Source organism: Aureococcus anophagefferens (assembly GCF_000186865.1).
Source record: "Aureococcus anophagefferens unplaced genomic scaffold AURANscaffold_12, whole genome shotgun sequence".
Taxonomy (NCBI): domain Eukaryota; class Pelagophyceae; order Pelagomonadales; family Pelagomonadaceae; genus Aureococcus; species Aureococcus anophagefferens.
In genome coordinates, this window is record NW_008705572.1 from 83,384 (window position 1) to 101,621 (window position 18,238).

The 18,238-nt window shown below is 71.8% G+C and overlaps 6 protein-coding genes across 6 annotated transcripts in view; 5 read left to right on the plus strand and 1 right to left on the minus strand.

Annotated features, from left to right (window-relative positions):
• Positions 1 to 4,026, plus strand: part of AURANDRAFT_64826 (hypothetical protein) — a gene marked incomplete at both ends in the record, with an annotated part of 6,743 nt that extends 2,717 nt beyond the window's left edge. The window contains 4 exons of the mRNA XM_009039585.1: positions 200 to 941; positions 1,401 to 2,494; positions 3,305 to 3,351; positions 3,383 to 4,026. Coding sequence (XP_009037833.1) covers positions 200 to 941; positions 1,401 to 2,494; positions 3,305 to 3,351; positions 3,383 to 4,026 — 2,527 coding nt within the window. The remainder of the gene's footprint in view (positions 1 to 199; positions 942 to 1,400; positions 2,495 to 3,304; positions 3,352 to 3,382) is intronic.
• Positions 4,027 to 5,915: 1,889 nt separating this feature from the next.
• AURANDRAFT_64827 (hypothetical protein) lies at positions 5,916 to 9,173 on the plus strand (the record flags this gene model as incomplete). The annotated part of the gene is made up of 1 exon (XM_009039586.1): positions 5,916 to 9,173. One exon carries the CDS (start codon positions 5,916 to 5,918, stop codon positions 9,171 to 9,173), a length of 3,258 nt encoding a protein of 1,085 aa, XP_009037834.1.
• Positions 9,174 to 11,335: 2,162 nt separating this feature from the next.
• On the plus strand, positions 11,336 to 12,507 carry AURANDRAFT_64828 (hypothetical protein; the record flags this gene model as incomplete). The annotated part of the gene is made up of 2 exons (XM_009039587.1): positions 11,336 to 11,503; positions 11,539 to 12,507. 2 exons carry the CDS (start codon positions 11,336 to 11,338, stop codon positions 12,505 to 12,507), a joined length of 1,137 nt encoding a protein of 378 aa, XP_009037835.1.
• Positions 12,508 to 12,756: 249 nt separating this feature from the next.
• AURANDRAFT_17897 (hypothetical protein) lies at positions 12,757 to 13,007 on the plus strand (the record flags this gene model as incomplete). Its single annotated transcript, XM_009039588.1, has 2 exons — positions 12,757 to 12,823; positions 12,877 to 13,007. Coding segments are annotated over 2 exons (198 nt in total), but the record flags the coding sequence as incomplete, so codon positions are not given.
• A 1,823-nt stretch (positions 13,008 to 14,830) lies between these two features.
• Positions 14,831 to 16,177, minus strand: AOT4 (hypothetical protein; the record flags this gene model as incomplete). Its single annotated transcript, XM_009039862.1, has 1 exon — positions 14,831 to 16,177. The coding sequence occupies one exon, from the start codon at positions 16,175 to 16,177 to the stop codon at positions 14,831 to 14,833; it is 1,347 nt and encodes a 448-aa protein (XP_009038110.1).
• A 120-nt stretch (positions 16,178 to 16,297) lies between these two features.
• On the plus strand, positions 16,298 to 17,618 carry AURANDRAFT_71801 (expressed protein; the record flags this gene model as incomplete). Its single annotated transcript, XM_009039589.1, has 1 exon — positions 16,298 to 17,618. A coding segment is annotated over one exon (1,319 nt), but the record flags the coding sequence as incomplete, so codon positions are not given.
• Between the last annotated feature and the right edge of the window lie 620 nt (positions 17,619 to 18,238).

Genomic DNA, 18,238 nt, shown 5'->3' on the forward strand with positions numbered 1-18,238 from the left:
CCGCGCGCAGGGCAGGACAAGAGAGCGAAATTCCCAACTTCAAAGCCTCATATCTCGGCCGTTTTCCACTCGTTTCGGCTGATTTTTGGACGAGCGATCATCTCTCGGAACGCTCTCGAAGCGTGGATGCTTTTCCCGGAACGCGCGCGCGCGGAACACTCACGTTGAAGCGACGTTGAATCACCCTTGTCCTGCCCAGGCCGCGCGAGGAGCCGACGGAGCCGCCGCCGACGCTCGCGCCGCCGAAGACCTTCGCGGACTACATCAAGGAGCGCGACGCGCCGACGCCGGGGCCCGCCGTGGGGGCGCGGGCCGTGCCCGTCGAGGACCTGGGGGTCGTCGAGGACGAGGACGAGGACGACGTCGCGGCGGCGCCCCAGAAGCCGCCGGTCGCTCCGGACATCGACGACGACGACCCGATCCAAATGCCGCCGCTGGCCGAGGACCTCGGCGTCCTCGACGACGACAGCGAGGACGAGGCGGCCGCGCCCGCGCCGCCGCCCGCCCCGGCGCCCGCGCCCGCGCCGAAGCCGCCGCCGCCCGTCGCGCCGGACCTCGACGACGACGACCCGATCGAAATGCCGCCGCTCGCCTCGCCCTTCGTTCCGTCGTCGCCCGCCTCGTCCCCGCGCGCGACCGCGCCCGCGCCCCGGGCGAGGCCGACGCCCTCGTCCGCGCCGCCGCCGCACTCGTCGTCGGACTCGGACGAGCCCGCGCCGCCGGCGCCCAAGCAGCGGTCGACGTCCCGGTGGGCCATCCACAAGCCGGAGGGCTGGGTGCCGAAGTCGCAAAGGACGCCCGAGGCGGCCTCGCCGCCGCCGCGCAAACAGAAGCATCCCATATCGCCCCAGGCGACGACGCCGGTGCCGCCGCGGTCCTTCGCCGCCTTCATGAAGTCCCGGAAGCCCGGGGAGACGCCGACGACGCCGAAGAGTCGGACCGTGCGGTAAGCGTAGTCTTGTGAGTACCTAGGCGTGTACCTTGCGACGTCGTCTTCAAGACCTTCTTCAACAATCCTGACCTTGCAGACTCCTTGAGTCAGATCGCAAACGGCGGCCCGAGTCGCTCGCGAGCCAGATCGTCGTCGCCGGCGTCCCCCTGACCACTCTAAATCTTAATGTGTGTTGTGAATGATCGTCGTTAACTAACGTTTTCGAGACGTGATCGTTGAGAATCGATCGTCAAGAAGCGTGCGATTGTCTAAACGTCGAGCGCCAAGAGTTGTCTAGGACTCAACGCTCCGAGCTCTCAACTTCGGCGGACGTCGGGATAACCTCGCGCCACGCCTCCGAGAGAGCGCCCGGGACGCATTTGAACGCGCGCCGCGCCGCAAGCCGCTCTGAGAGGCCGCGGGACGGGGAAAACGCGAAGCGGTTTCGCGAGACCGCCGACCCGCGCAGGCGTACACCATGGCCTCCAAGATCCCGACCTGGGCGGGCGCGGCGTCCTTCGCGGTGCCCATCGCCGTCGCCTACGCCGCCGACAAGGCGTCGAGCCGCTGCGAGACGTGCCTCGCCGTCGAGCTCGGCATCCTCTGCCACCTGCTCCACCGCCTCGCGCGCGTCGCGGCGGCGCCCGAGGGCGTCCTCGGCGAGTTCGGCCCGCTCTGCGCGGCCCTCGCCGCCATCTTCTTCAAGCCCGCCTGGGAGTCGACGTCGACGATCGCGGCCGTGACGCTCGTCGGCGCTCTGCTCGCGGCCGAGGTCTGGCGCGCCGGCTTCGCCGACGGCTCCGCGCGCGAGGGCGCGCACGACACCTGGCTCACGCTCTGCGGCGCCGCCTGGACCTACGCCCTCTACGAGAGCCCCGTGGCGGCCCTGCTCGTCCTCCTCCCGCTCAGCACGATCATCCGCCAGGATCTCGTCGAATCGATCAACGAGCTCAAGCCCGTCGCGCTCCGCTTCGGCGTCGTCCCCGGCGGCCTCGCCGCCTACATGGCCGCCACGGGGGGCCTCGTGCCCACGGCGACGGCCCTCGCCGCCGGCGTCGGGGCGCCGTCCGCCGACACCGCGGCCGCGGCCGTCGCCGGCGCGGTCGCGACGTTCGGCTCCGTGGAGCTCGCGGCCGCCGCGGCCGCGCTCGTCGCCGCCGCGGCGTTCCGGCTCAAGAAGCGCGGCGCGTCGGCGCTCTACCAGAACGTCGCCCTGGCCCAGCTCGTCGTCGTCCCCGGCGCCTACGCGCTCGTCGCGGAGCCCGACTTCGCGTTTGCCGCGGTCGTCGCCGTCGCCGTCGCGGGCGCCGTCGTCGCGACGGAGCTCCTCGACGTCGCCGAGTCCAAGTCCGACGTCCTCCTCGTCCTCGCCCTCGCCCTCGTCCTCGTGGGCCCCGCGCTCCAGACGTCGGCCATCTTCGGCGGCGCCGCGCCCGTGGCCAAGCCCGCGGCGTACCAGGCGAAGACGACGACGACCTACGCGCCGCCGCCGCCGCCGCCGCCGGAGCCCGAGGCCGCCTACGCCCAGGCCCCGCAGAGCGGCGAGGACGACGACGACGACGAGTGAGCGCCCGCGCCACCTCCAAGCGGCCGCGACCACGCGCCACCTCCGCGGAGACGATCCCCCACCCCCGCCCCGTCGAGCCGAGCTCCGGACGCCCCCTAACCCCCATCCGCATCGAAGATCCGAATTGTTACGAGCGAGGGGCGGGCGCGGGGTCGTCGGTCGGCTCAGAGGAAATTTGGTTGCGAATTCTCCGTCACGTCGGCCTCGCAGCCGCAGCCGTCGGGCGCGTTGCCGACGAAGCAGCCGAGCGCGGCCTCGGAGAAGGACTGGCGGGCGGGCCCCTCGCCGGTGATGTCGACGCGGCGGAGCGCGTCCTGGCTCCAGACCTCGGGCGCGTCGTCCGTCGCGTCGCGCGGCCGCGCGGGGACGGACGCGGTCTCGTCGTAGGCCACGGGCTCGAGGGGCTCCTTGATGTCCGGCGGGATGAAGATCTCGGCCGCGTCCTCGTCCGACGGCGGCTCGATGGCCTCGGCGGCGGCGGCGGGCGGCGCCTCGACCGGGCGGCGCCTCGTCCGGCGGCGGCTCAAGGCCCGGACGATGTGATCGTCCTTGGCCTCGCGCGCCTTGGCCTCGTAGAGCTTGACGAGGGCCGCGCCGTACTTGCCCTTCCGTTTCAGCTCGACGGCTTCGAGCTTGAGCTGGGCGATGGTCTGCTCGTGGCCGACGGCGTGCGCGGCGTGGCCGTCGTTGTGGCGGTGGCCATGGAACGCGCCGCGCCCGTCGTTGTGGCGGTGGCCATGGCGCGGGCTACCCATACTGCGCCTCGACCCAGCCTCTATGAATTGTGCGATACTAGTATTGTTGAGGCCAATCATCCCCCTCCATGAAGATATACATCGCAACAACGCGCGAGGTGCGAGAGGCCGGGGCTGTAACGAGCGCAGACCGCCGCACGATGCTGCCCGCGCGCGCCGCCGTGGAGATCCCCGGCGCGCCGCCGGGCCACCTGAAGAAGAAGACGATGATCAAGGACCGCGTGGGGTCCGTGCGCACGACGTCCTACGAGCTGCCGGAGGAGACGCACGTCTACGGCAAGGCGGACATCAAGGACAGCGAGAACGCGGGCGTCGTCATGTCGCGATGGATCGCGAGCACGCCGTCGCAGCCCAAGGAGTCGCAGCGGTCCTTCATCAAGACGAACAAGCTCGCCCTCAAGGAGGGCTGCCTCACGGCCAAGTCGCAGCGGGCCTACGCGCAGGACCACCAGGACATCCGGTTCACGCAGCCCAGCGGCAAGCCCACGGCGACGCGGAGCGAGCCGCCCTTCAAGGGGCCCTACGGGGCCGTCACGAAGCAGCAGGGCGAGTCCATCCGGGGCTTGATCGAGGCGGGCTACACGGAGTGGCTCGAGGACGGCGTCGACTACCCGGACCTGAGCGCGCTCGAGCAGAAGCGGCGCCTCAAGGCGCCCAAGGCGACGAAGGCGTCCTTCGGCCACGACATCCGCAACAAGGAGGAGGACGTCGTCAAGGAGCCCTTCAAGATGAAGCGCTTCGCCAAGGTCCAGAGCCGAGTCAAGTTCGGCTAGGCCGCGGAGGGCGGCCGCGCGCGGACGTACTAGTAAGAACAAGGGACATTGGAAAGTGCAAAGGCGGCTCCACGTATTACAGCAGCGTCGTACAGTAGGGACAGGTGGGGATCTTCGTCTGCTTCGCGCACTGCTGGACCCAGAGCTGGAGGCAGTCCGCGTGGAAGACGTGGGCGCAGGGGTCGATGCGCTTCGTCGCGTCGCCGGGCTCGAACTCGCCCATGCAGACGCTGCACGTGCCGTAGGCGTCGCCGAAGGCGCCGAGGAGCTCCGCGCGCGTCGGCGGCGGCGCGTCGCGCGGCCGGACGAAGCCCGCCGCCTCGACCCGCGACCGCAGCGCCGCGTCCTCGAGCAGCTCCGGCGCCTCGTAGGTGACGACCTCGAGGCCGGCGACGCGCGCGAGCACGCGGTCGACCTCGGGCGCGTGCTCGGGCCGCGGCGCGAGGCCCGCGTCCGCGAGCGCGCCGCCGAGCGCCGAGAGCGCGGCCTCGCGCACGGGCCGCACGGCGACGAGCACCACGGCGGCGCCCGCGAGCAGGGAGAAGAGGTGCTCCTCGAGGAACGACGACAGGTAGGACCAGAACAGCCAGGGCAACAGTGTCCACGCGGCCGCGGACGCGACCTTTTTCGCGCCCGCGAGGCCGCGCGACGCCGCGCGGCGCGTCGCGGCGGCGGCCGCGCGCAGCGAGGCCCCGGGCGTCGTCGCCACGCGGGCCAGGGGCTTCGCGACCTTGGCGGCGACGGCCGCGGCCGCGACGCATTTCGCGACTCGGACGGCGTTCGGCCCCGGGAGCGCGCTCGCGGACACCGCGCCCGCCAGGACGCGCCCGACGTAGGCGGCGCCGACGGCCAGCACGAGGATGACGCCCGCGCAGGACTCGGGCGCGAGCACGACGACCGCGACGACGTACTCCCACCGCGGCTTCCACCGCTTCACGCCCGCGCCCAATCGGTCGCGCCAGCCCGCGACGCGCGCGCCGCCCGACAGCTTCGCCAGCACCGCACATACGAGCCAGAGGCCGCCGGCGGCGCAGAACAGGCACGCGTAGGCCGCGGCGAGCGCGCCGAGCGCGAAGACGACGAACGTCCCGAGGAACCGCGCGAGCGCGGCGCGCCACGTGCTCGACCGCGCGACGTCCTCCGCGTAGGCCGCGGCGCGCTCGCGCTCCTGGGCGTCGTAGGCGCCGCGCGTCGCCGCGTCGCCGAGCGTCGACGACGCCTCGTGGAGCGTCGCGAACGTCGACGTCGCGAGGAGATGCGCCGCGCTCGCGAAGTACGACGCCCGCTTCGCGCGCGGCAGCGTCTTCGCGCGCCAGGCGTCGACGGCCGCGGCGGCGTCGGCGTCGCCCGTGAAGCCTAATGACTCTAAAAGCTCCGACGCCTCGGACGCGTTGAGCGCGCCGTCGGCGTCCGCGTCCAACGCCGCGAAGACGAGCTCGTAGATGCGGCCGCGGTCCTTCTGGGACGCGAACCAGGCGTCGGGGTCGCGCCGCAGGCTCTTCTCGAGGGCCTGGACCTTCGACTTGTAGGCCGCGGCGACGGCGGCCTGCGTCGCGTTCCACGGCAGGTCGAGGGCGGCGTAGAGCGTGTGCGTGGCGGCGCTGTCCTGGTACCAGTCGGCCTCGCCCTTGGGCTCCGCGGATTTCGTCTCGGCGCGCCCTCGTCTCGCCTGGGTGGCGTGAAACGTCGCGACGAGCGCGACGAGGGCGGTGCGGCGCCACGCGGCTCGAGCCATCGTTGGCGGCGCGCGCGCCGCGAAGCCGAGCCAGGCCGGAGCTGCCGCAAGCGCTTCGTCGGCTTGGCGACATCGATGGGCAGCCACTGAAGTCGACTTTCGCCTCGTCATCTGGCGCGTCCGACGCATTACGTGCACGAAAAACTAGCCAACGATGAGCGCGCCGGCCGATGCTACGAACATCGACCCGGCGTCGGTCGTCGCCGTGCTCCTGGGCACGTTCTCGCCCGTGGCGGAGACGCGCAAGGCCGCGGAGCTGCAGATCGCGCAGCTCACGGCGATGCGCGGGTCCATCTTCGTGCTGCTGCGCGTGAGCGCGGAGCAGGGCGTCCAGTTCGAGGCGCGCCAGGCCGCGGCCATCGCCGTGAAGAATCTCGTGAAGAAGCGCTGGGGCGACGACGCGGTCTTCGGCGGCGCCGAGGACCGGTCGCGCGCGCGCGCGACCGCGCTCGACGCGCTGCTCCTGCCGTCGACGACGGGCGCCATCCGCGAGCAGCTCGCGGAGTGCGTCAACGAGCTCGCGCTGCGCGACTTCCCGGACCGCTGGCCCGAGCTCGTGCCGCGCGTCATGGCCGCGCTGCGCGCGCAGGCCGACGCCGCGTCCGTGCACAACGCGCTCCTCGCGCTGCGCAAGGTGTCGAAGCGCTTCGAGTACAAGAGCCGCGAGGACGGCGCGCGGCTGCCGCTGGACGCCCTCATCGGCGAGAGCTTCCCGTTATTAAGGGACATGCTCGCGCGCTTCGTGCCCGCGTCCGGCGCGCACGCGGACGCGGCGATCCTCGCCAAGCTCATCCTCAAGATCTTCTGGAGCTGCACGCAGTTCGCCCTGCCCAACTGCGCGCTGCGGGACCACGCCTTCATCCTCGACTGGTTCGACTTGGTGAAGGCGGCGTTGGAGTGCGACTCTCCCTCGCCCGAGGCCGCGCGCGGCGCGCTGCCCGCGGGCGACGCCCAGGCCCTGGAGGCGCTGCCCCAGTGGAAGCTCAAGAAGTGGGCCGCGCAGATCGCGACGCGCTTCCTCACGCGCTACGCGCGCGCCAAGTACGTCGACGACGCCGTCAAGCCCTTCGCGCGCGTCTTCGCGCGCGACGTCGCGCCCAAGTGCCTCGAGTCCATGCTCGGCCTCCTCGCCGCGGCGTCGCGGGGGCGCTACGTGTCCAAGCGCGTCGCCCAGCTCGCCTTCAGCTTCCTCGACGCGGCCGTCGACATCGGCGGCCTCTACAAACTCCTCAAACCGCACCTCGACTTCGTGCTCTTCGAGTGCGCGCTGCCGACCCTCGAAGCGACGCTCGAGGACGTGGACCAGTTCGAGAGCGACCCGGGCGAGTTCGTGCGCAAGAGCCACGACCCCATGGAGGACTTCTTCGAGCCGCGCGCGGCGGCGATGTCGCTGCTCTCCGATTTGGTGCGGTCGCGGTCCAAGGACGTGCTCGAGAAGCTGTTGACCAGGCTCTCGCAGACCCTGGAAGCCTACGCGGCTTTAGCACCCGCGGCCGTGACCCTGGACTGGGCGCGCGCGAAAGACGGCGCGCTCGGCGCGCTCGGCGCGCTGAGCGAGGATTTGAAGCCCCGCAAGGCGCTGGCCGCCGCCGTCGACCGCCTCTTGGAGGTCCACGTGCTCCCGGAGATCGTCGCCGTGGCCGGCGCGCCGGCGCACTGCGGCAGTTTCGGCTTCCTGCGGAGCCGGGCCGTCTGGGTCGTCATGCGCTTCGCGGACCACGCGGAAACGTTGTCCCCCGCGCGCGTCGAGCAGTGCTGCGGCTCCGTGCTGCGCGCCCTGGAAGACGCGGCGCTGCCCGTGCGCGTCGAGGCCGCGTCGGCGCTGCGCCAGCTGCTGGCGAACGAGCACGCGATCATCGAGCGTCTGTTCAAGCCGCAGCTGCCGAACATCCTCGAGGCGTGCTTCCGCATCATGGCCGACGTGGGCAGCGACGACGTGGTGCAGGCTCTCGAGATCGTCATCGACAAGTTCGGCGACGCCATCGCGCCCTACGCCGTCGCGCTCGCGGCGAAACTCGCGGACGCGTTCGCCAACTACGCGTCGCACGCGGACGACGACGACGAGGCGTCCATGGCCGCGGCCCAGTGCGTCGAGGCCATGGCGGCGCTGCTGAGCGCTCTGGACGACAACGCGGGCAACATCTACGGCGCCATCGAGCCCCACCTCGTCGGGCCCCTGGCGAAGATCTTCCGGAAGGACGGCGACTTCGTGGAGTACTTCGAGAACGGCATCGAGGTGCTGTCCTACCTGACCTACCACGGCGACGCGCCCTTCTCGGCGCCCCTCTGGTCCCTCTTCGAGATGCTCATCGACGCCTTCCACCAGTGGGCCTACGACTACCTCCCGGACCTCGTCGCGCCGCTCGACAACTTCGTGTCGCGCGACCCGGAGGCCTTTTTGCGCGGCGCGACGGCGGGGGGGCAGCGCCTCGTGGACGCCCTCGCGGGCGTCGCCGCGCGCCTGCTGGCGCCGGAGCACCAGCGGCGCGCGTGCGAGCGCGACTGCGTCAAGGCGACGCACGTGCTTCTTTCCATATTCCACAACTGCCGCGGCCGCGTCGACGACGTCGCGCTGGGCACGCTGCCGCTCCTCGCCGCGGCCTTCGAGTGCGCCGACGGCCCGCCGCCGGCCGAGGAGATCCGGGGCCGCGAGGCCGCGGGCAACGTCGGCGACGACGCGCACCGCGTCGTCTACCGGAAGTCGCTCGCGCTGGCGCTCCTCGACGTGCTCAACTCGCTGCTCTTCTACGACCCGCGGCTCGTGCTCGACGGCCTCTTCGACGCGAACCGCGTGCCCCCGCGCGCGGCGGAGCTGCTGCTGACGAAGTGGCTCGCGTACGCGGCCGACGTCAAAACGAACTTGGGCAAGAAGCTCGCGGCGCTCGGCTTCGCGGCCGTGCTGGCCATGGAGCCGCCCCACGGCGCCGTCGCCGCGGCGCTGCCCCGCGTGTTCGCCGCCAACGTCGCGGCGCTCCTCGCGATCCAGAGCGATTCGCGCGACGACGTCGACGACGGCGACGACGACGACGACGACGCGTTCGACGACGTCGACGACGACGACGACGAGCCCGAGGACGCCGACGACGACGACGACGACGACGACGTGCCGGACAACATCGGCGAGAACTACGGCAACGAGCTCTCGGCGATCCGCGGCGCGCTCGCGTCCTTTGCGGACGCGGACGACTGGGACGACGACGACGACGACGCCGAGGGCTACTACACGTCGCCCATCGACCACGAGGAGGAATTGCTCCACTTCCTCCGGGCGCTGCAGGTCGCCCAGGGCCGCGGCGACGCGGAGCGGTGGGCCGCGGGGCTGGGCGACGAGCAGCGCGGCCACCTGCCCGCGCTCGTCCAGGCCGCGGAGGAGAAGGCCCACCAGGCGGCGCTCCCGACGCCCCCGTCGTAAGAGGACTATGCTAGTCCGTGGCAGCACACGCCCTCCGGCCGGCTTAGAAGGCGAAGCAGCCAAGAGGGCCATGCAACTGGAGCCGTGGCAGCACGCCCCGCCGGCCGGCTTAGCCTTAGAAGGCGAAGCAGCAGCGGTCCGCGCGGCAGTCGCGGCGCGCGGGCTCCGCGCGCGCGTCGCCGCCGCCGTCGTCGTCCTCGAGGGGGTCCTCGTCGAGGCGCGTCACGGCGAGGTTCAGCGGCGCGACGTCCAAGGGCGGCGTGTTGAAGGCCTCCTCCTTCGCGAGGCGCGTCTCCTCCTGGACCGCGAAGGCCGCGTCGCGGTGCCTGTGTGGAAATCAACCACTGGTTTGGGACGTGCTGACCAAACTTTGAAATTCTCTCGCTCGGTCACATCGAAGTCGATTCGGCTGATTTTTGGACGAATCGATGGCTCTCGTCGAGTTCTCGAAGCACGGCTGAAGATCCTGGTCCAAACCGTTCGATTACGCGCACATTGAAGTCAGCGTGAAGATTTGAGTTCCACACGGCGCGGTGCATGCCCTGGACGAACTTGAGCGTGATGGGCCGCGCGCCCTCGCGGACGCGGCGCTGCAGGTTCCGGAAGAAGCCCGGCCGGTGGACGTCGACGAGCAGGACGCCGTCGACAGCAACCAACTCGTCGCGCGGCCGGAGCGCCGCGCAGTCGCAGTCGAGGCCCGTGGAATCGACCTCGACGAACTCGCGGCCCTTGGCGCCGTAGCGCGCGAGCGCGACGGTGAACCGGAGCCGCGGCGCCCGGAACGTGTGCTCAAAGGTCAGCCCGCGCTCGTCCATGCGCGCGACGTGCTTTTTCAGGAGTCGGGTCACGCGCTCGACGGCCTCGGCCCGCGCGCCCGCCTTGGCCTCGTCGAACGCGTCGTCGAGGAGGTCGCGCGACTTCGCGGGCACGGGCGACGTCGACGGCAGGAAGGGCGACGTCGGGGGCGGCGACCCGAAGGCGTCCGGCGACGTCGGGGGCGGCGGCGACCGCGACCGTGATGCGTCTCTAAACAGCGACCGCGCCGATTTGGGTATGATCGGCGGGGGCGAATCGCTCCGGGGGCCTCCACCGCCCTCGCCGCCGCCCGTGCCGCCGCCCATCGTATTATTGATGCGGTGAGATGCCGAGGCGCGTCGCGCAAGCCGTGAAGAGGTCGCGGCTCCTTGCGCTCTCGAGAGTTTGGCTTGCTAAACGTCCACAGGCTGGCACAATGACGCTCGCTCACGCTGATCCAGCACGTCCTCCGAGGCCTCCTCCGCTAGCTCATTACTCATAGACGGCGTGGTGGTGCTCCTGCACGAACGAGTCGCGGCCGTCGGCGCTCCAGAACTCGCCCCGCCGCGCCGCCTCCGAGGGACTCAGGCAGGGCTTCGGGCCGGTGATGGTCGCCTTGAGCTGCGACGCGCCGATCAAGAGGAGGACGAGCGCGAAGATCGCGGCGATGCCGCCGAAGACGAGGACGGCGGCGGCGGCGAAGGTGACGCGCGGGCTCAGGCTGTGGAGCTTCTTCTTCTTCGACCCGTGGAAGGTCTCGTTCGTCGACGGCGCTGGCGTCGGCGCGCGCGACGCCGTCGGTCCGAGCGTCCGGTACGACGGCGGCGGCGTCGGCGCGCGGCTCGGCGGCGCCGTCGAGGGCGGAAGCGACGGCGCCGGCGCCGTCGCGTTCGGCGCCGTCGGCGCGGCGCTCGGGCGCGGCGCGGACGGCGCGCGCGTCGGCGCGGCGCCGGTCGGCGCGCGCGCGGGCGCGGCGGACGGCGCCGCGCTGCAGCCGCAGGCGCGCTCGCAGGCGTCGTAGGCGACCGCGTCGTCCTCGCCGACGACGGCGCAGCGCGTCGCGTAGTCCGCCACCCAGGCGCAGTCCTTGGCGGGGGCCCCTCTCTTGTGCCAGGACGCGGAGTCGTGGCACGCCGCCGTCGGGACCCAGGACGCCGTCGGGCCCAGGCTCGGCGCCGCGCTGGGGTCGCAGCGCGCGACGGACGCAAGCGCGACGGCCAGGAGCCTCCTGCGCATCACCGGATTATCTTCGGGCGGGCTCCATCGTCTGGAACAAGAGGCTGCCCTTGAACATGTCAACAGCTTGATTGCAGCCCCTCGGGAGTTATGGGATAGCACCAATATGACGCGTCTCGACGGCTGACGCGATGGTCTACACGCGCATCGTGCAGCCGGGCATCCGCAAAAAGTACCACTACGTGCCCGGCGAGCGCACGCTCTTCCGCGTCGAAGGCACGATCATCCCCAAGGTCTGGAAGACGGCGGTCCTCGTCGCGCTGCTCACGCTCGCGCTGTGCTTCGCGCGTCCGGGCGTCGTCCGACGAAGTCTGCTCGTCCAGCGGCGCTGTAGGTCTACGACGAGCTGCACCACCGCGAGCGGCACACGCCCGCGGCGCTGTCGTCGCGCGAGCGGCTCGCGCTCCACCTCTTCCGCGACGCGGAGAAGATCCTCGCGTACCTCACGGGCTTCCTCACGTTCATCCTCGGCTTTTTCAACTCCATCGTCTTCGCGCGCTGGTGGCGGATGAGGGAACTGTGCGGCAACGTCATCGAAGCCGCGCAGAACAGCGCGATGCACATCGCGATCTTCGTCGTACGGAGGCCCGCGGACGACGCCGCGGGCGAGGCGGAGCTGGAGCGGACGCGCCACGAGCTCGTCCGCCTCATCGGCCTGGCCGTGGCGCTCGTGCTCCAGGCCTGCCACCGCGTGAGAGACCTGGACTGGCTCGCGGAGAACGAGCTGCTCGAGCGCGGGTCCGCGGAGCACGCGGCGCTCGAGGAGATCGCGGGGCCGGGCTACAACGAGGTCATCGGCTGGGCCGTCGACGCGACCTACGAGGCCGGCGCGCGGAAGATGGTCGCGCCGGAGGTGCTCAGCTCCGTGCTCTACAGCGTCCGCTGGGCGCTCATGTACGTGTCGAACCACGCCGAGGACCTCATGATGCACCTGAACCAGCCCATCCCGCTCGCCTACTACAACCTGCTCGAGACCATGGTCTGCATCTACATCGCCGTCGCCGCCGCGGCGCTCGTGCCGTCGCTCCTCTGGGCCGCCGTCGCGGTGTCGCCCGTCGTGACGCTGTTCTTCTACGGGTTCTTCACGTTGGGCACGAGCATGCTCATGGACCCCTTCGTCAAGGACTCGGGCTTCGACACGCTGGCTTTCATCAAAGCGACCATGCTGTCCATGGACTCGCTCGAGCGGAACGTGCCGCTGCGCCGCCGCGTCGCGAGCCCGAAGCGCGGCAGCTTCAACGTCTTCGCCGACGACCCCGCGAAGGCCTTCGACGACGACCCAGGGCCGAAGAAGGAGAGGTGATCGCCTAAGGGCTCAAGCTTCATGTCGGCGCTCATGTTGGACTAGTTATTGAAGGGGACGCGCGCTCGACTGCGTCGTCTCCACCGGGAAAGTTTCCCTGCAAGTGCCGTCGTGTTGCCGCGCGGCGTCGTCGAGGTGGTAGAGCTGGTTTGGCAGCGTCGCTCCCGCGTCGCGCCGCCGCCGTACCCAGCGCCGTTCCACCGCTCCAAGCCCGCGCGCGCGCGCGACGGTCGCCTGCGTCGCGCACCCATGAATTTCAGCGGCGCGAAGAGTCAGTCGACGCCGCCGGAGCGCGGCTCCTTCCCGCTGGACCACGGTGCGTCCGCGGCCCGCATTCGCCGCGCCCGCAGCGCCGCGCCCTCGTCGCAGGCGGCGAGTGCAAGGCGCTCAAGACGAAATTCATCGCGTGCCTCAAGGCCGAGGGCAGCGAGCACGTCGCGTGCAAACAGCTCTCGAAGGCGTATTTGGAGTGCCGCATGGACCGCGGCTTGATGGCGCGCGCGCGCCGGCGTCCACCGCGACGCGCGGCGCGCCCTCCGACGACGCGCGCGCGCAGGCGACGACATGAAAAACATCGGCATGGACGATTCGCAGACGCGGGGCAATCGCGTCGACCACGAGGGCGTGCGCGAGAGCGGGGGCTTCGTCGCCGGCCTCCACATCGACGAGCGCAAGTCGATACTCCCCTTCCGAGGACCCGCGGGCAAAGGGGGGCACGCGTAAACTTGGCGCTCCTGTGAGGAGTCGTCTGGCGCGCGGTCGCTTGTCCGCATCCCTGCGGCAATTCCGGTGAGCTCACCGGTTTGCGATCATCCGATTCGTTCATTGTTTGCCGCGTCGTGAAACGAAGGAGATGCAGGAGCAGCGCGAGGATCCTCAGAAGGAGAACGCCGTGAGCGGCAACGACGCGGACGACGCCGACGAGCTCGCCTGCAAGCCCAACGCGACGTCCCAGGAGGCGGATCGTTCGCCGAAGCCGGCGGCGCTCGGGCGCGAGGGCGGCGGCCTCGCCGACCTGCTCGCCACGGGCACGCCGAAGGCGCCCGAGCCCGCCGCGCCGCGCCGCGACGGCGAGTCGCGCGGCGTCGAAGGTGGGGGGTCCGCGCGCGCGTCGCCGCGCGACGTCGATCGATCGGTTCCGCCGCGCGGAGCCGCGCGAAATCTCCCTCGCAGGCGGCGGCGAGACCAAGGACGCGAAAAAGTCGCGCAAGGAGTCCCTCGGCGCGGACGCGCCGCGCAAGAAGAAGAAGGCCAAGAAGGCGCGGCGCCTCCCCGCGGACCCGTTCGCCGCCGCCGAGCAGGAGGCGGGCGCGAACGGCCGCAAGGTCCTCTGCTCCATGACGGGCACGATCAAGGGCCACCACGGCCTCGAGTTCAAGTACGGCGCCGCGCTCACGGGCGTCTGGGCCTACCGCCAGGAGCACCTCGAGACGACGCACGCGCTCAAGCGCGCGGCCGGCGCGGTTCCGCGGAATCGCGACCGCGCCCGCGAGTGCCCCCCCGCGCCCAGGTTCACCATGACGGTCCTCGAGAAGGAGCCCGGGACCCTCGTCTGCCAGGGCACCTTCACGGACGACCCGGCGCTCTGGGGCCACGGCGCGGCGCCGGCGCGCTCGCGGGGATTTTCACGACTCGCCCGGAGTCCCACCGCCCCGCGCAGGCAAGGACCGCCGCGACTCGTTCGTCGTCACCGTCGGCCCCGACGGCCGCACGCGCGCCGGCCGCGTCCGCGCGGCCGGCGAACTCCCCCGCGCGCCCGCCCGGAACGACCCCGCGCGCGCGCGCGGGCGACGACGCCCCGCCCCGCGACGAGCGCACGCGCGTCCCGCGCACCGCAGGATCACGGGCGCGGGCAAGTCGCACTACGGCGACTACGACGTCACGGGCACGCTCGCGCGCGCGCCCGGCGACACGCACGCGAAGCTCCGCCTGACGAAGTTCAAGAAGCCCAAGCCCTGGTACTACGACCCCTGCGTCGTCTGCGGCGAGGAGGGCGACACGGCGACGCTCCTCCTCTGCGACGGCCAGGACAAGCACTGCAAGAACGCCGCGCACCTCGCGTGCGTCGGCCTCGACGCGGTCCCGGACGGCGAGTGGTTCTGCCCGGACTGCGCCAAGCCCCAGTGCGCCGCGTCCTGCGTCTGCCGCCGCCGCCTCTAGGCGCCGCGTCCTGCGTCTGCCGCCGCCGCCTCTAGGCGCCGCGACGAGGTCGCCCCCGAGCACCCATCGAAGCCGCATGTTCCCGACTGTGCCCTCCCCCCCTTCATCACGCCCTTCATATATAGACACGAACTGTATGTGCGGCGGCGGCGCGTGGATCGGCCTAGAAGTAGCTCTTGGCCGTGATGAAGCCGCCGAGGCTCATGAACGCGAAGCCCGCGGCGGTGATGAGCTTGCAGGCGCCCTTCTCGAGCTTGGACAGGGCGTCGCCCTTGGTCTTGAGGAGGAGGAGGGACGGGATGACGTAGGTCAGCGCCGAGCCGAGCGTCGCGCCCGCGAAGGCGACGACGAAGCCCGCGTCCGTGACGTAGTGCGCCGCGACGCCGAGGCCGCCGAGCATGCCCAGCGTCAGCGCCTTCTTCGCCGGCGGGGTCCAGGCACCGGGCGTGACGCCGTCCTTGAGGCCCGCGAAGGCGAAGGGGAAGGACGTGAGGAAGGAGAAGAAGAAGACCGCGCGCGCCGCGTCCGCCAGGGTATCCACCACCTTCGACGTCGCGGACCCGTAGGCGTTGAGCACGAAGCCCGGGATGTCCGGCCGGCCGGTGCCGAAGGTCGCGACGCCCAGCGCGGCCACGAGGCCGTTGACCAGGGTTGTCAGCGCGAACGCGCCCGCGACGGCCTTGGCGAAGCGCCGGTTCGCCGTCGGGCCCTGCGGGTCCGCGAGCTCCGCGCGGAACGCGGGCGCGTTGTAGTGCGCCAGCGTCGCCGTCGCCAGCGTCGACAGCAGGATGATCGTCGCCCCCGAGCCCGCCGCGGCGGCCGCGGGCGCCGCGGCGACGGCGACCCTGTCGGGCGTGAAGCAGCGGAGGCCCATGAACGCGACGACCAATAACGTCGACGCGAGGCCCGCGAGGGAGAAGGGCTTGAGGGAATCCAGCGTCGGCGCGAGGCAGAGCGGCGCGGCGACGGCCATGGTCGCGGCGAGCACGCGCGCGCGCGTCGCGAGCGCGGGCACCGCCGACGCGACGAGCGGCACGCCCAAATCCGCCAACACGATGCCGTACATCAAGCACGCCGACGCGCACTTGAGGACCGTGCCCCCCTTGATGAGCCAGGACGTCGACCCGAGCCCCGCGGCCTCCCAGGCCTCGCCGAGCGTCGCCCGCTCGCCGTTCGTCGCGCGGCCGATCATGTTGAAGCAGTACGCCGACATCGACGCGAGCGCGACCATCATCGCCAGGGGCGCCGCGAGGCCGCCGGCGAGCGACGCGCCGGGCGCCATGGTCCGCGACATGGCCGCGGGCATGGCGAAGGTGCCCGCGCCGATCAGGTTCTTGGCCACGCCCAGCGTCGTCGCGGGCACGCTCGCGCCCGTCTGCTTTTGTTCCCCGGCGGCGGCGGCGAGCAGGCGGCCCGGTTTCTTACCGAGCGCGCCGGGCTTCAGCGGGCGCAGCGGCTGCTGGAAGGCATGCGCGGTTGCTATGAGCAATGCGAGCGGTGCGAACCGCATGATCATCATACACGCGCGCTCCGAGCTGCTACTGCCACAAGCCTCAACACCTCAATTTGAACTTCAGGGTCTCATTCAACAACGAGCCGCGGCAAGAAGGTCCTCTCCTTCGAAGAAATCGAACTGCTGCCGCTGATCATGGCGCGAATCCTCGCGCTGTCAGCCATGGTGGCGGCCGCGACCGCCTTCCTCCAACCCCCACAACGCATCGCGCGCACCGCGCTGCGCGCGGAGAGTTTGAACCGCGGGAGCAAGCCGCCCATGTCCGACGCGGACAAGGAGGCGGCCATGAAGCGCATGGGCTACGTCTTCGACGCGTCGCGCAACACGTGGACGCGGCCGCCGCCGAACCGGCCGGCGCGGAAGCCGGCCATCGCGCGGTCGCCGGCGAGCGCGCGGCTGCTCGAGGTGCGCCTCGGCGACGGCGCGTCGGACGAGGACGTCGCCGCGGCGCGCGGCGCCGCGGACAAGTTCAAGGGCGCCCTGAAGGCCGCCGGCGCCGTCGAGGCCGCCGCGCCGACGCCGCGCCAGACGCTGGAAGCCCTGGGCATGAGTCTGGCGGCGGCCAAAGTCGTCGGCCCCGTAGCTTTAGCGCTGGCCCAGCTCGGCCTCTGGGCGCTGTGCCGCGACGCGGCCGCGGATTTCGTCGTCGGCGACTTCTTCGCCGGCGACGTCCTCCCCGCGTCCCTCGGCGACTGGCGCCTCGCGGGCCTGGCGGCGGCCTTCGCGGTCTTCGGCGCGGACCCGACGGCGTCGGCGCGGCCGTGGAACGCGCGCGCGCTGAGCGGCGCGCTCGAGGGCGTCGCGGCCGACGCGGCGTCCGGCGGCGCCCTGCGCCTGCCCGCGCCCGACGCCTGGCGCGCCTCCGAGCCGTCCTGGCGCGCCGCGGCCGCGGGGCTCGACCTCCTCGCGGCGTGTCCCCGCGTCGCGGCGCTGCACGGAGCGATGCAGGCGCAGCTCTGGGCCGAGCTCGCGGCGACGCAGCCCTTCCGGGACGCCCGGGGCGACGCCTGGGTCGCCGTCGGGGCGTGCGCCGCCGTCGCGGCCTTCGCGGCCGCCGCGGACGCCGTGGCGGCCGAGCGCGGCGACGCGGTCCTCGACGCGGAGCGCGCCGCCGTCGCCGCGTCGCTCGACGACCACGACGGCGACCCGGTCTACGGCGCGCTCTGCGCCGCCTGGCTCGCGGAGTTCCCCAGCGGCGGGAGGGGGGGGGACAGGCTCGCGCCCGCGGCCGCCGGCGGCCGCGCGGCGGCCGCGGCCGGCGCCTACGCGCTCACGGGCGCCCTCGCCGCGCCCCTCGCGCTCCACGCCCTCGCCGCCGCCGTCGCCGTCGCCGCGCCCCTCGCGCCGGACGCCGACGACGCCCCGGACCCGGACCGCTGCGTCGTCACCATCGAGTGACCGACCGAGGGTTCCCCTTGCACATAACGCCCCCTTGGATATACAGGCCGGGAGAGTTCCCCGTGCGCCCTTTTTTGAACGCCCCTCTTAGGCGCTCCCTCGCTCCCTCGCCAGGCTATCCATAGACCGACTGTCCGTCGACGACGCCGAGTACCGCCACCGTCTGTAGCAGAAGGGCCGTGTGAGAGGTGTCGAAATTTCAGAGAGGATCTCACCGACCCCCGGCCAGCAAATCGGTCGAAACTGTTTCGACGCAATAATTACCCCGGGCTGGACTCGATTTCAGCACCTCCGATCCATCACCGTCTCGCGCGCGCCGGCGCGGGCTTTGCACGCGCTCTCGCGCCGTTTTAGGGGTTGGATCGCGTCGCTCGCTCCCCTCAGAGTGCATCGCCCGCCGCGCGCCTCCGGGGAGGACCCCGAAGGCGTTGAGAACGGCGAAGGCGCCGAAGACTCCGTTGAGCTCGCGAAACTCGACCGCAAAAGCCCCCTGGCGCGCCGCCGCCCGCGCGTACCCGCCAAAACGCGGCTTCCATACTTGCAGCGGCGTGAGCGCGCCTCGGATCCCCCCCCCGAAGGCGACGCGCGCGCGCGCTCGGTCGTTCGGCGACGACGTCGAACCGGCTCGAGCGGCTTCGCCGACATCGCGGCGCAGGTCCA